This window comes from Danio rerio, chromosome 8, assembly GCF_052040795.2.
Source record: "Danio rerio strain M-AB ecotype USA chromosome 8, GRCz13ab, whole genome shotgun sequence".
Classification (NCBI taxonomy): domain Eukaryota; kingdom Metazoa; phylum Chordata; class Actinopteri; order Cypriniformes; family Danionidae; genus Danio; species Danio rerio.
Genome location: NC_141028.1, coordinates 1,076,750 through 1,093,508, shown reverse-complemented (window position 1 = coordinate 1,093,508; position 16,759 = coordinate 1,076,750). Strand labels below are relative to the sequence as shown.

The 16,759-nt window shown below is 37.4% G+C and overlaps 2 protein-coding genes across 16 annotated transcripts in view; both read left to right on the top strand.

The window, feature by feature from the left end:
• The first annotated feature begins 43 nt into the window (after positions 1 to 43).
• The window catches only part of slc71a2b (solute carrier family 71 member 2b), a 60,837-nt gene continuing 44,121 nt past the window's right edge, over positions 44 to 16,759 (top strand). For 5 of the 11 annotated variants that reach the window (XR_015497413.1, XR_015497414.1, XR_015497411.1 and 2 more), the window contains exons 1-5: positions 44 to 81; positions 147 to 228; positions 4,372 to 4,467; positions 8,586 to 8,648; positions 13,057 to 13,184. Coding sequence is in view for 2 of the 11 variants with exons in the window: in XM_087264133.1 (XP_087120259.1) it covers positions 208 to 228; positions 4,372 to 4,467; positions 8,586 to 8,648; positions 13,057 to 13,184 (308 nt within the window). In the remaining 9 variants the exon portion in view is untranslated. Of the gene's footprint in view, positions 229 to 4,371; positions 4,468 to 8,585; positions 8,649 to 13,056; positions 13,185 to 16,759 lie in introns of all 11 variants that reach the window. The other 6 variants (XR_015497417.1, XR_015497415.1, XR_015497416.1 and 3 more) reach the window with 3 other exon arrangements.
• Positions 14,137 to 16,759, top strand: part of LOC147835734 (uncharacterized) — a 31,991-nt gene continuing 29,368 nt past the window's right edge. For all 5 annotated transcript variants that reach the window (XM_087264216.1, XM_087264214.1, XM_087264215.1 and 2 more), the window contains exons 1-2: positions 14,137 to 14,213; positions 15,108 to 15,229. The gene's annotated coding sequence lies outside the window, so the exon portion shown is untranslated. The remainder of the gene's footprint in view (positions 14,214 to 15,107; positions 15,230 to 16,759) is intronic.

Genomic DNA, 16,759 nt, shown 5'->3' with positions numbered 1-16,759 from the left:
TTTACCTTGGGACCTTTATTTTGAAGCAACCCCAGCTCTTCCCGCCTTGTAGACGGAAGCCGGAAGTGTACGCTGAGGAATGTAGGTGTTGGAAAGTGGAAGAGAATCGCCGTGCTGGAGTTTAAAAGTGTTTTATTTCCCCTCAGATATCTGCGCTCAGGATGATTAACATCTGCGGCAGAATGTGATCGTCGACGGAGAGTCACCATGCTGATTAAATACATGAGAGTAAGTGTTTTTTCGCGTTTCCTCACTGTTTTCATCCCCCAATATGTAGAGAAACAGAAACAAACACGGAAAACGCGTCATTTTCTGACTGTCACACGACTCAGGGCGTCTTTAGCGGCTGATTAACGTTCATGACGTGTGTTTGTAACATTAAATCTTTTATAACATCTGTGTTTAAGATGTTTTTGCCTATATAACGGAAGTCTGATCCTCTGTTCTCTTATCTGAATATTATTTATTGAGTTAAAGTAGGTTTCATATTCGCACATTTGTTCAGTGACCGCTTGTGACATGCTCCCCATGTTGTTTACCATGATATTTTAAATATTCAGTGTCAAATCTCATGTACATATGACTTCAAAACAAAATCAGCACTATATATTTGAGTGTGTTGTAGCCTAGTCATTGGCTGCTTATATGGTTTCACTATGTAGAATTTGCAAAGGATATTTCCTTGAAATTATAATGAACGTCCGAGCGTGTGCATTTAATACCAACTTCACCTCAGTAATATATGTTTGATCCTTAAATTGTCTATCGCCATTTTAAAATGTATATCGTCAATTTTACTCACGTTTCCAGAATCTGGACACTAAAATCTTCTTGAGTAACAATATAGCTTCTATATCCATTGTCTTTATTTTTATATTAAGAGTCATTTGATGACATCAAATTAAACATTAACAGACTGTATTTGTGACCATGGACTCCAAAACTGGCGAGGCAGTGGTGCAGTAGGTAGTGCTGTCGCCTCACAGCAAGAAGGTCGCTGGTTCGAACCTCGGCTCAGTTGGTGTTTCTGTGTGGAGTTTGCATGTTCTCCCTGTGTTGGCATGAGTTTCCTCCGGGTGCTCCGGTTTCCCCCACAGTCCAAAGGCATGCGGTACAGGTGAATTGGGTAGGCTGAACTCCACGTAAAAAGCTACTGATCAGCCCGCGATTCAAGAAAACATCTGAAAAACAAATCACTTATAAATCAACATCCAGCCTGCTGTAGAGCTGAACAGTGCAGTGGCTTAACTTTATATCCACAGAACAGAAAGATCTCCAGAGATCCCTTCTCAAGCTGTACAGAAATCTGTGTTTCTGAAAATAATAAAGCCACTGATTTGTTTGAGTTATTTAGCCTGACTTGTTTACTTCTGCGAAATATTAAACATGTTACGTACATATTGTGTGTATTGATGTCTCTTCTGCTTTTAATACCATGAAGCCACATTTGTTGGTTGAGAAACTAATTTCTCTTTTTAACTTGGATTTGAATATTTGTGGATGGATTCTGGATATTTGAGTAGGACGTCAGCAGTGTGTCCGAGTCAGTGCTGCTCTTTCTGACTTCCAGTATTGTTCCACTGGGTCCCCTCAAGGTTGTTTCCTCTCACCTCTTCTGTTCATCATGTATCATGCATTCTTTCATCAACTGATGATTGTGGGAGTATGTACGGGAACTGTCGTATTATAAAATGCGCTGATGATTCAGTGATTGTGAGTCTCCTCCACGATCAGGATTTGGGGAATGGTCCTGCTGTGGAAGAATTTACTTCCTGGTGTGATAAGCTTTTCCTCCAGTTGAATGTAAATAAAACAGACATGGTGATGGATTACAGGAAGCGTTCTCCTACCCCTAGCATAACAAATATTAAAAGCTTGGACATTAAAATTGTGGACACACATAAATATCTAGGGATCGTTATTGACAATATTTTGACAACCTCACACTCAGGCTGTCTATAAAAAAAAGTCCGCCAAGAAGAAACTTGGATGGTTTCAGGTTGTACCTCTATGGTGACACTGTTTTATAAACAATTTATTGAATCTGTTTCATCTTTTTGCTTGGTACGGTAATCTGAGTGTGTCAAACAAGAACAGGTTGAGTAGCCTGGTGAAGGTGGCAGGCAAGATCTTTGGTTTTAACCAAACTCGTCCAACGGTGGTTTACCATACTGGTGTTTTAAAGAGAGCTCAGGGTATCCTACACACCCTGGATCACTCATTGTGCTCTGTGTTTCAGCTAGGGATGCTCAAAATAATCGATTAACCGTTAACCGGAAGGGTGCGTTTGTAACCGATTAATGCAATCAGTTAAACGATTAAAATTATTATTATATATATTTTTAGTTTGGCTGCATAAGTGGCCGATTGAATGCGCCTTTGCGTTAAGAGGGGCATCTTTTGCACGTGGCTCATCCCAGAGCAGCAGTTTGTGTTGTCAAGACAACTACAGAGAACTTTTAAAGAGCTTGGTTTCCGCTACATTCATTCTTCCATGGCGGGAACCAAAATGCATCCATCCACGGCTGCATTACCCATTCAAAACATTCATTTATTGTTGTTGTTTTTAATAGCGGATTATAATTGCACCGAAATGTATTAAAAGGTAAGTGAATTATAACAGCGCAAAGTTTTCTGTAAGCGTAGAGTGCTGTGCGCTATCTGTTGGCAGCTGTTACTATTTGCAGGACAGAGTGTGAAATTCTTTTAGGTCATTAAATGAGTCCAGAGGGAGGGCGATGCATCTACAATGTGATGTATTGTATGGGGTGATATTTTATTAAAGGGTAACGAAACACCAAAACACATTTTTTGAGCTGTTGACAGTGGTATATGTGTCCCACACTGCTAAAAACACTATTAGGACACCTATATTTCACTAAAAAGTGTAAATTGGTTGTTTTTGCGTTATTTCAAGCAAATTTGTACTTCCTGTTTGAAACGAATTTTTGAAGCTGCGTCACGGCCATGACATAATAGCGTGTATTCCAGCGTGCAGACTGGACGTCTGTGCCTGAGTGAGTCTTATTACGTCTTACAGTGTGCTGCATTAATGCATGAGTAAGGCTTGGGTCAAACCAATCAGCACGCTCTATTGTGCAACTTCATTAATATTCATTACTGTCACAGTGTTTAGACGACAGAGACGCCACGTTGTGTTGGCAAAACAAGCGTGAAGTGTTGCTTTTATAGTTTGCTGCTGTTAAGTTTCGTTTTCATTTTCTCTCTGTGAGAGCTTATCTGGATCACGTGTGGATTAACAGTGTACGCGACGCTCGACAACAATAACTTACGTGTCTAAGGAGGATTATCGTTTACCTGAGAGCTGTTCTCATCTCCAAACGCTGAGATCTGGATTTGCTTGTAGTATTCTCTCCATAAAGACGCGGCTCTAGTTGCTGGTGATTGTTCTGTCTCTACAGATTTGGTAAGTGAGCGACCAGTGCTCTATGTTTATTCAGTTTGTTCGTATCGAATTAAGTTAACTATTGCACTGAGTGCAGAAATGTTAGCACCGCATTTTGTGACCGGAATAACACACGCGACTTTCTGACGCTACCTGCCGTGTGCATCTAAGTTTCCGGGAAATGCAGAGTTTTTTTTCTCTCATTCACCGTGCGGTATCAAACATTGCATGAAAAATACACGCTTGCAGCAGTTCCTCGAATCAAATATCTCGTTTGTCGCGAGGGACATGAATGAATTCCCTGAATGAAAGAGCCAAACTGCAGTTAAAGTCCAACATTTAATAATTTGGCAAATAATTCGACTACAGATGTCCCTGTAGGTTAAACACCATCACTTTCTCCTGTCTGTGTGTGTGTGTATTTTGACTCTGAAACTCGCGCGTGCACAAATAGACACTCCCACACCATCCCACTTTAGTTCCTCCGACACTCCCCCCTAAACAGAGCTGGACACGCCCACTTTTCTGACTTTTTCCAAAGTAGAGGTGTGAAAACATCCTGCTGAAACAAGGGGGTTTCATGGCCCTTTAATGTGTACATGTAACTTCACCTGTGTTAAGGCACCTTGCTGCAATTTTATTTTCCCTAAACGGGATAATAAAGTCGTGTGTGAGTCCGATATATATATATATATATATATATATATATATATATATATATATATATATATATATATATATATATATATATATATATATATATATAAAAAGGTGTTGTTTTTTTACCTTGACATTTAAAATGGACATGTTTTAGAGCAGTAATCATGATACAGTGATATTTTAATCCAAGGTTATCGGCATGTTATACCCGCCCATGCCTACATTTGCAGTAGACGCTTGTGTTAAATATGCTTGTTCTGTGTGTGTATGTGAACTCACGAGTGTGTAATGTTCTGTGTGTTCAGCAGCGCAGTGTCGGCCGGGCGAAGGTGGCCCATGCAGTGGTGGTGATCTTCATGGAGTTTTTCGCCTGGGGTCTCCTGACCACCCCGATGCTCACCGTGAGTCACTGATCAAAACACACTATTCTTATTTCTGATCTGATTCTGGGGTTTGATCTTCATACAGTTAAAATTATTCACCCTCCTGTGAGTTTATTCTTTTTCAAATGTTTACCAAATGATGTTAAACAGATTTAGGAATTGTTCAGAATTTCCTCTGATATTTGTTCTTCTGGAGAAAGTCTTATTTGTTTTATTTCAGCTAGAATAAAAGCAGTTTTTAATTGTTTTAAAGCCATTTTAAGGTCAATATTATTCGCCCCTTCAGCAATATTAGTGTTGGATTGTCTCCAGAACAAACCACTGTTATACAATGACTTGCCTAATTACCCTAACTTTACCCTAATTACCCTAGTGAAGCCTTTACATGTCACTTTAGGCTGAACACTAGTGTCTTGAAGAATATCTAGTCTAATATTATGTGCTGTCATCATTAAGGGTGTCACGATCCTCCAAATCCTCGATTCGATTACATTTTCGATTCTAAAGGCACGATTCGATTCGATTTTCGATTATGAATAATTAATTAATGACCAATTAATTATTTGTAGCCTACCGTTTAAACTACCTGACCTGCATGGTCTTTGTTTTACCCATAAACAAATCATACAGTAAATGAATAAAGGCAAGATACACACATAATTACCACCTGTCAATCACTTTTTCTGCGGGACTCGTGAATAGGCAGTGATCAGTGTCGTTATAATGGCGTCGGTAAAAAAGACGCACAACCAACAGGAACCAGCCGACAGTATCTGAGGTGTTAGCTAAAATGACTGAGTACAAGTGAGTGAAAGACTGAAGCAGTCCTCTGACTTCCTGGACCTGCTGTCTCGAGCGCATGGCTGTGTGTGCGTCTGTGTCTGTGTGGTCACGTGATGTGCATTTTCAGAGGTAAAGAGGAAGGAGGGCTGCTCAGAAATGCTACACGCCACTGTGGATGTCAAATCGTTGTCGTTCTAAAATGCCATTTAAAAACAAAGACAGTGTAAACAGGGCCTGAGTGTGTACTTTTCACCAGCGGATTTGCAACGGGGGCGGGCGGAGGATCGCGATGCCGGTGTTGTCTATCGGACAAACTGTACGTAATACGTACATAGCAGAGCTTGCAAAACTGTGTTTTTTTTTTGTCGACAACACGAACGTTGTCAACATAACTCACTGGAAATCCAAAATGCTTCCACACCGGCGACTTCATTGAAAGAGGAGAGGGTTTAAGCTCTGTCGACGGGTCTCCTGCTTCTGCAGTTTAACAAGCACTTCAACAAGCCTGTTTTTTCCCGCTTGGCAAGCCAAGCTGACGTGACATGGGGGCGTGGCAGCATCGACGATTCTATTTTTTGATTCGATAATCGAAATTGAGCATAAATTTTGATCAATTTCGATTAAAAATCGAAATCGTGACACCCCTAGTCATCATGGTGAATAGGAAAGACATCAGTTATTAAAAACAAGTTATTACGATTAGAGATGTGTTGAAAAATTAATCTTCTCTCCGTTAAACAGAAATTGAGGAAACAATATTCAGTAGGTTATATAATTCTGACCTCAACTGTACTTCACTTAAACAATCTAGGATGATTTGCTGGATGTTTTAATCCTGATAACTGATCGCTGGCTAAGTTTGTGATCAGATAAATCTCTGGAACTGATCTGAGATCGCTGCGTGCATGTTTTTGTTGTGAAGGACAGATCTGTTAATCCTGGAAATCATGATCAGCGATGCAGCGTAATGACATCATTTGATTAATATTCAAGTAATCAAGTGAGAAAATAAATAAATAAAATTCAAAGTAAACATTTTGTTAAATATGATGCGCAATAACTTTCCACATGTGTTGTGGGCTGCATATTTACGATTTCAGAGTGTTTAGCAATTGATTTAGTTTTGCTTTTAGAGTGGGTTTTCTTTATGATAGTATTCAAGTTCCTTAATCCTGTGGCATAAGGCGAAACTGCTTGTTCAGTTTATTATTGCATCAAAAAAGCATTTTTATATTGAAAAAGTGTCTGCAGTTTTTATTTATTTATTTATTAATTTGACATGGACATCACATTTGCACTGCACAACCTGGTGCATTTGTTTAAGAGCTTTAGCAAATTTGCTAATTCTCAACATCTGTCCACAGGAGGCTTGAAAAAATTGACAAAATGGAAATATAATAAAAACATATACACAACATTATAATTCTTTACATAAAACTACTGAAGGCAAAAGCAAAGGGGGCATGATCCAACAAAACTCACAGTCGACTATTTGTGCAAACACTGCGGTTTTGTTTTTAACTACTTTTTAAGAACACTACTAAAATATTTAGATCAGGGGTTCTCAACTGGTTTGGCCATGGGACCCACATTTTTACATGGTCATCAGGCCGCGACCCAAATTTTTAGGAACTACAATAAAATTTTAGGAATTATAATTAACCGATAAATCATAAGAAAATCACAAAGACGTCATTCATTCACTTCTGCCGCTTTTCCGGGGCCGGGTCGCGGGGACAAACTGGAGGTGGCGCAGTAGGTAGTGCTGTCGCCTCACAGCAAGAAGGTCGCTGGTTCGAACCTCGGCTCAGTTTACGGTTTTGTGTGGAGTTTGCATGTTCTCCCCATGTTGGTGTGGGTTTCTTTCAGATGCTTTGGTTTCCCCCACAGTCCACAGACATGTGGTACAGGTGAATTGGGTAGGCTAAATTGTCCGTAGTGTGAGTGTGTGAATGTGTGTGTGGATGTTTCCCAGAGATGGGTTGCGGCTGGAAGGGCATCCGCTGTGTAAAAACTTGCTGGATAAGTTGGCGGTTCATTCCGCTGTGGTGACTTACAAATAAACTATATTTTATTGCTTTCGTCTAACAAAATGTGTTAAATTATAGCAATATTACAAAATAAAAACAACAAATACTGTAAACAGTGGTTAGGGTAAGGAAAAGTTCCGTTACCATGAACCAACCTGAACTGTTAATAAAGCATGTCATCTGGTTTCTAAATGTCGTTTAATTCAGAAGGTTTCATGCTCTCTTGTGAGAGCACCTCTCTACATTTGACACACTAATGCTTTAAGTCTTTTTTGTCGTCAATATATGTAAATTTACACTTTTCATATTTGGGGTCGCACTTGCTCTTTGACATATTTGTTGCTATAGTTAAATGAAATGTCACATGTCAAACAGTAGGGTTGTCACGCACGCATTTCAAAATAAAAGTCCGGTATAAGCAAAATAAGTTAAATTAAACATTTGTTGTTTTTTTGACCACACACTCCGCGACCCACTGAAAATGTTCACATGACCCACTTTTGGGTCGCGACCCACCAGTTGAGAAACACTAATTTAGATGTCTTTCTGTTTTTAGGCTAACAGGTTTGAATCTTTGGGCAAATACCAACACTGAGACGGTTTTTGTGCCTTTATTTCGGAGTGTAGATTACAGAACAGTTTGATTTATTTGTTTTTGATTTATTTTTTAACTTCTTATTTTCTTTCTTTTTATGTATTTTATGCTAATGAATACAGAATTATAACGAAGTCTGTAGATTTGTACAGATTGGTTTTGAGAGTATAGTAACTAAAATTAAAACGTGAAAAACTGTTTACATTTTTATTCAAAGTTTACAATGCCAGTTTGCACAGTGTTAGCGTACAAAAGCTCTAAAAACAGTCGCAGAATATTCAAACAATGTTTCAGCATGTCCAGAATAACATGACAATGTTAATGTTAAACGCAAGTTAATTAATGATTAACTCTTCAAGCGTTGGATGCTATGAACACTGCAAATACAATCTGAATATACTGTACTTAAAGTTTAAATAATAAATAATAATTCCTTGTATTTTTCTGTGTTCATTATCACCCTTTATTGAATTATTATTGATTTAGTCCGCTGTGCCCTCATGCTTGATGATGCACCTTCCCACAATGCACTGCATATGCAAATTTCAAACAAAGTGATCAGGATATCATTCTGTTTCAGATGCAAAGTGTAAATCTCTAGAAGGGAATCAACATTTGTGAAGCGGCTTTTGGAAGGATAATTATTGTGAAAAGCACTATATTAGTAAACGTGAGTTGAATTAAAAGAGTCTCTAATGGATGTTCTCGGTGTGTTTTTGATTCTGCAGGTCCTGCATGACACGTTTCCCCAGCACACGTTCCTCATGAACGGCCTCATTCAGGGTGTAAAGGTGCGTCTCTTCATCTGCATGTCACTGGCTAGATATTAACCCTGCACTGCAACACGTGCTCTCCTCGCTTAAAGTCATGTTACCAGTCCAAATGTCTTAAAAGTGTCATCAAGAATAGGCCAGCACAAGATATCTTTTCAGCATCGATATCCCGATGTGTGCATCTGCAATAGTCACATTACAAGATCTGCAATGTTAAGTCTGGGTTATAATTGAGGAGCTACAGAGCAAATGCAATTTGTAGAGTCACTGCTAAGTTAACCATAACAGTGAAAGTTAAATTTACATGTTTTAAGCCCCGCATTTCAAGAGTTTAAGACAGGGCTATTCAATATTCAATTAGTTTGTCATGGGGGCCGGTTCATGAAAAGCATCCCAAACGAAGGGCCGGAGAGGTATGACTTGCTGTATGAGTGATGACACAACAGCATATAAGAGCCCATATGCTGTATATTTTTGCTTCTTAAGACACCCATGTTGGCTTTTTCTACATTAAAATGTTAATATATTGTATTTTGAAACTACATTATATCAGTAAAGCAGTTGATTGCTGAAGTAGGCTTCTTCTACATTCAGACACATTCATGTGTTGTATTATGAACTGCATTACAATTAGTGATGCAACAATTTTAGATTTTGGTTGTACGATTATATAGTCTGAAGAATAATCATGGTTTCACTGTTATCACGTCTACTGTAAATTCAAGCTTTATATTAGGGAAGCAGCTATTTAGATTAAGTGTTGTCATCTGCATTCATGCATACATAATCATTTTAATAATAATTTGTCCAACAGATCTTTTGTTTACATTGCACTGGAAGGCACGCACAACTCTCACCGTGAGATGTTTTCTACTGCGTGCGCCCAGAAAGACGCAAGTGCATCGCTCCGCTGACGCCCGCATATTGTCATATATTCTTACATTAGAAATAACAAACTTGCAAGCAGAAAAGACGTGATGTGGGAACGGCCGCTGCTATAGTTAATCCTGTGTGCGTGCGTATTAGCCTCGGTGTACTTCAAACTTTAAACTGGCGCACAGGCGACTTGGCATTTTGCAGCAGTTTCGTTTCGTTCCGTGCAACAGAAATGCGGCTTAGAGAAGACTTTAGGATTAATGAACTGTGACGAATTAAAGCGCAGTTAATAGTGGAATCGGCTAATCGTTGCATCCCTATTAACGATATCAGTGCATTGTACTAATCGCCTTTTCTACAGACATGTTTTCGGCTGCCCGCACCACTCGCTTATGATGACTCACGCTCTGTGCAGCCTTTAACTGCAGCTCGTGCTGTTATTGAACAGACGCACGTCACTTCATAACCATAGCGGCCGTTTGTCAACTGAACTAAATTTATTTTTGATGTCTTGGTCACACTGTTTGGAGGGCCGGAACAAAGTGCCTCGGGGGCCTGATTCGGCCCGGGGACCGCCAATTGAATAGCCCTGGTTTAAGACATTTGGGCACAAAAAAATAGAGGTGGAGGTGTAACGAAGATTATGTTTGTTTGTATACTTTATCGTCCCTCAAGGGGAAATTTTCTGTGAACTCACAATGCACTTCAGCCAGTTCTGACACAATAACAATTCAAAATAAGCAAACATGCAAAAGAATTACATACAGAAAAAAAAACCTCACACATTATCGATCAGTGTTCAATAGTCTGATTGACACTGGAATAAAAGAGTCCTTTAGTCTGTTCCGCTTTAAGCTGAAGGATCTGGATCTTCTACCAGAAGGTAAAAGATCCTAAAATGGGAAGAGTACATGAGATGGATTGTTTAAAATTATTTTCGCTTCATTCTGAGTGCATTGCTCGTAGAGTGTTTGAATACTAGTAAGAGTTTCAGATTCTATTAGTCTCGTAGCAGTTCTGATAATAATAAAAAATTTTGATTTCAGATTTACAGAAAGATTGCCATAACGTAGATAGGGCTGGGCGAATTTTTTTATTATATTTTAAAAAAAAAAAATTTCGATTAATTCGAATTTACGTTTTGACGACAATTTAATTTTATATTAAATCGAGAAATGGCGATTTTTAAAAAATATATATTTGATACATTATAATAGCACCAATGCGCTTTGGTTCACTCTCTGTATGAAGCAGGTCGCACACCAGAAGCGCCTCTTGGCGACACGCCGCGCAGCACCACGCATCGCCTTGGATTTTAGAATTCTAAACAGGTTTCTATACACACCGGCGCCGCCCAGCCACCATTCACAAAGTAGTTCATATTTCAGCCGCGCCACAGAGCGCCATCTGATTAGTTTCATGTTAAATATCATGCAAATGTGCGCGTCTGGTGCGTGATACCTTAAACTGTCATGTGCGCACCGTGTCGCGCCGCTTCTGGTGTACGACCTGCTTGTTAAAGCATGAAGTCATGTAGGATTTTACTCGTTGCATTAGTCTGAGTCACGTCTGGATTGTCAAGACATATTCCCTCATCAAGTCGATAAACTCGATCTTAACATGTATGAAGGACGTAAAAACCTGCCATGTGAAAAACCGCGCCAATCTTAGTTTGAACCGTGTTGATATTTTGGTTTGAACACGAGCAGAGGTGAGCAGCAGCTGACAGCTGTAGCAGTGAAAATGAAAGTAGCCGCCCCCATGACGTCATTTAGCGGACCTAGTTAAAAACCAGACAGATCAGGCAGCATAATACAGAGAGTGGAGCAAAGCGCATCAAATGATCAATATTTAAAAGGGGGAAAAAAGAAAAATAGATTAAATATATTATTTTACATTAGACACACATCTGGTGCTTGTATTTGCTCCTGCTATACGTCCACAACTTCACACATTGGGTTAAATTAGGCTTTACAGTTTCCATGTTCAGTACTTTTCCTCCACTGTATCTTTTTAAGAAAAAGGCAGCAGCTTTACAACCTGACATTCAATCAGAAGACAAAGTCAAAGCCGAGCTGACAGCCAATCTTTCCTAGACTCAGCAAAACTTGCAAAAAATCCCTCTGTATTCCTGCAGCTGCAATATTTACACAAATATTTCTTATTGAAATCTTCAGCAACGATATTTGTTTTACATTTCTTTACACCTTGACCGATTTTTGTATGACATGGCCATTAAAAATACAATGTTCCTTAACCAGATGGGTTTTCAAGTTACTTATAAAGAGAATGCTACTTCAGTCATGTTGTTTTAATGTTTTAAGTTGACTAGTTACACAATAAAAAAAAAAATCGAAATCATGAATCGGTCAAACTTTATAAAAAAATCTAGATTTTTTTTTTTTTTTGCCAAATCGCCCAGCCCTACATGTAGATGGACTATACCTGATAACACTCTCAAATACAGCCTGATTAAAATAAGTACATGATTTTCTTATCAACACCATAGAACCATAACTTTCGTAGAAAATACAGTCTTTGGTGAAGCTTTTCACAGATCCAGTTTACGTGCATGTCCCATGATAGAGATAAATTCCCAAATACTTGTATGACTGTACCTGAGTGATTTCGTGATTATTTACAAACACTGGTAAAAGCTGGACAACACACTTGGGATCAAAGATTATTTCCTTTTATTTTACATTCTTCTTTTATTTAATGTTTACAATGCAAATCCAATTAGATGCACTTATTTAGTAGACAAAGCAAATCTATTATATCTCTCATATAATAGATCTGCTAAAAACCAGAAAATATTACTCTACAAACTGCATTGTACATAAATCAGATGAACATTTTCATATTAGTCAATAATAGTACTGAAATTAATCTAAAAACTGTATAAATATAGATGTACACACAAGTAAATAGTGTACATAGACTCAGTGATGGGCTAAAAATCTGCAGATTTCTGCGCACACAGATTCCATATGCGCCTACTTATGAACTCTTCACAAGACTGTTATGACCCATTTTAACGCTCATCAGCATCATAAATCCTTCAAAGTTTTTAATATTTAGATTTTTTTTAACAAGTGAACATTAATATGTATTCATGTCTGTCTTTTCATCAAATTACAGAAAAGGAATTCCCGCTTGTGTGAGGTGTGTGTAATGCAGTGTGTATGGGTTGCAGGACAGTAACTCTGACATGATTCTCCTCTGGCTGCCGTTATCAGTCTCACACTATTGTTTGTCTCTTTCTAAAAGTCTTGAAAACACCATCATGGAGTTTTTCTGTTAGTATTTTAGCAAATAGGATTGTAAATAAATGATTTGTTGTCCTCTTCCATTCTCCGAGTTTACACACTGAATGTTATTTCAGGGAACAAGACATTAATTTTTACCTTTCTATAAAACATTTGGACTAGAAACCACTTACTGTCGTGTCTGCTGTGTGTATCAGTGGACCGGTGGCAGTGTTGTGTTGCTGCTGCAGTGGTGTGTGTGTGTGTGTTGTGTTGAGACTCAGATGTGCATGTGTTTGCAGGGTTTGCTTTCCTTCATGAGCGCTCCTCTCGTCGGTGCCTTGTCTGATGTTTGGGGCAGAAAGAGCTTCCTGCTGCTCACAGTGTTTTTCACCTGCGCCCCCATCCCACTAATGAGGATCAGCCCGTGGTACGACCCGCCTGCGTGTGTGTCTGTGTGTGTAATTAGTAAGTGCATGTGTGCGTGCATGCTAGTGTGCCTGCAAGTCCATGCAAGAGTGTGTTTTGAAGTACATGCATGGAAGTATGTGCATGCAAGAGTTGGCATGGAAAGGCGTGCGCATGGAATTGCTTGTGTGCATTCATTAGTGTGTGTGTGTGTGTGTGTGTATATGTGTGAATGTCCACACGATACTTTTTTATTTAATTATTTATTTATTTTTATCTATCTTTTTATTGTGGTATTATTTGTGTTGGTATTATTTTATTATTATTGTTATACTTGGGTTTTTTTTTTTTAGAAAGTATAAAAACAATAATTAAAGCAATGTAAACCTGTGGAACGTCCCCACAATTCACAAAAAAAAAAAAATATATATATATATATATATATATCTGTATCTTTGGCTGATAAACCATTGATAAACCACTTATTTCTCTTCCGCTTGATTCATTATAACTTTTGGCAGTCTATAGTCGTGTGTGTGTGTGTGTGTGTGTGTGTGTGTGTGTGTGTGTGTGTGTGTGTGTGTGTGTGTGTGTGTGTGTGTGTGTGTGTTGGCATATGTGGTTTATGGAACCAATTTTCAGGTTTACCCACCAGCATTATGAGACCATTTAGTTTATGAGACCATTTTTGGTGGTCTCATAAACTAAAAATTTAAGTTGATATTAAAAATGGTTTAAATGATGATTATTCATTACAATGACCTAAATGATAATTATAAGACTTGTTTCAAAAGTTCACATTGTTATTTGGTTATTATTACACTTGGTGTGCTTTTTATGACCTTTACAAATATGGTCTTGTAAACCATGATGTGTTTGTGTGATCTTTGAACAGCGCCTCTGTAGGCGGAACTTGGTACTGCACTTCTATACACACTCGCGCCAAATCTTACACAATTTCGCGCCATACATTCAATCGCGGGAAAACGTCCCTCATGAAGACTGTGGACGTGACAGTCGCGCTTCAAGCAGTGAAACTCACATCAAACAAGTAAGTCATTTGTTTTTAATACTTTGTACATTATTTATTATTATATGTACTGTATTATTCCACTTGTTATTCAAAATAGCAAGTTTATTTATATATTTATATCCGGCGCGTACTGTTTTAGACAATAATAATTAGTGACTGGGAACAGAAGATGAGAACAAATAAACGTTAGAAATAGGTGTTTGTAATGGCAGCATCAGACGTAGTTCTTCAAAATGTGTATTTGCTAATAATAGCACGCGCTCGGCCTGTATCTGGCTCGGAAGCGCCGGTGTCGATTTAACCCAGAACCGGGCAGAGCTCACTCCTCCGCGGTAAACAATTCGCCGTCTGATTCCATGAGATGTAACGTTATGATAGATGCACTATGTAATTTGTGATTTTTTTTCTACACATACTTTTATGTAAGAAGCAATGACCATTCGAATATGGTATAAATAACATGGTAACAAGGTATATTAAACATAAATATGACGTAGAAACAATTTACTAAACTTGAATTATTAAGCATGATTGAACAAAATGTTTGAATTTAGTAATGTAAATGTGTGGTTTTATTTTTTCTAATGTTTTTTTTTGTGATAAACTTGTGTTCAGTTAAACTGTACATTTGAAAATGAACTTTTATTATGAAAAGAGGTTAACTTACCCTAGTTAAATAACTTTATTTGATCAAATTGTCAAAATAGTGCACTACTAACTTATATTTTGTTAAATGGTTTGAAATGTGATAACTGTATTATGAAATTTGATAACTATATTACTATTTTGTTCTGTTTTGGTCTTCTTTAGAGAATTTTACACTACGTCACATATATTAATACTGCTTTGCATATGTGGTATTGTATTGATATTATAAACTGTGAAGTTTAACCTTATATAATATTTTAACAGTGAATGAATGGTGGTAAGAGTCAAAGCAGAGGATTAAATCCTTTGAAAGATGCTGCTCATCATGTGAGGTTGGGGAAGGATAAAGACATGCTTACGTGGAGGTACATCAGTGACGATCAAAGGTACCAAAGTTTTGTACATGTTTTTTCTTACTGCAGGTAGTCCCCATTTAATGTTTCATTATAAGCATAGTGTATAAAATGTTAAGATGCAAAAAGGAGTTTAATTTAACACAAAAAAATTAAGTCATGAATGATGATTTGATGACATGTCATTATAAATGTCAACAAATAACATTTAAATAATAATAATAAAAAGAAATGTCTTAATTGAAAACCACACTTTAAAATGTTAATGTTTAATTTAAGAGTCTAAAAATGCTAATATTAATGATTTCCATATTAGTGAAAAGTTAAAACTATTAAAGATTGTACACTATCCATGGCCGGATTAACCAATGGCTAATAACACACATTGATGGAATAAGCCATTTACACAAATTTTGTCAGACAAGTGATGTCTGACCGACAGAGACAACATAACTAAATAGCGCCAGTGGTGTAGCTTGTAATGCACATAGCAACATGTTTTGACGCGATTGATCATCAACTCGAGTTCTAATATACCTTCTGCTGAACTTATTCTTATTTTTTTTTCTCCCCATTGCATATCAGATGGGAAATACATTTATTTTTAGGAAACATTTAAAAAATAATTAAAATAATGCAAATGTTAAATAAAGTCACAAGTGCCTCGTGTGTTTTGATGATGTTTATCTTATTTCTCTAAATAGTTATTTTAAATATATAATAAAGTTATTTTCAAACGTTAGCAACATCTTAATAGAATTCATTTTTATTTATTTATTTGTGATGTTAGTCACTAGGGGTGTAACGGATCACTGTTGATCCGTGATCGATACGGATCACAACCCACGGTTCGGAATGCGCGTGACCCGTAGATTAATAACTTTTTTTGAACTTGTAGGTTAATCCAACATTTATAACAATCGCAGAGAGATCGCCTCCCGTGTCATTCAAATTGCATGAATGAAAGCATTTTGGCTTCCCTGTAAAATATAATGATGACGTTGTGGGATCTACATAAATGCTTTTGGCTATTAAGGTGTTTTCTTTGTCACTGTTTGTTTAGCCTGCATTAATGCATTCATTATGGTAAGAATAAAATCACTGTTTAATGAAGCAAGATGCTGGTGAAAGCAACTACATTGTGTAACCAACAGATGGCGACAAACAAACATCAAAATTATGTCATTGAATAGGTTTTCAAATATAATACATCTACAGTATAATGAAACATTAAGTTTTATGTGTGAATTGTTGAATCATTAATTGAAGATAAATATATGTTGTACAAGATTTCTATATATTTTGCATTATCAGCAACAGTAGCAAAGATCATATTTCATATTAAATACTTTTTTTAGCTGGTTATTTCCTGATTTTTATTTTTTATTAAAATTACAGGTGCTATATTCTGTTTGTTAAAAGCAATGTTTTATGCAGTAACATTTTTGTATAAATGGAAAGCAAATTGTCTCCTCCCTTTTTTGCTGATCCAAAAAATGGTCCGATCCATAACTCAAAAAACGTAGAGTGATCCGAACTGCAGATTTTGGATCCGTTACACCA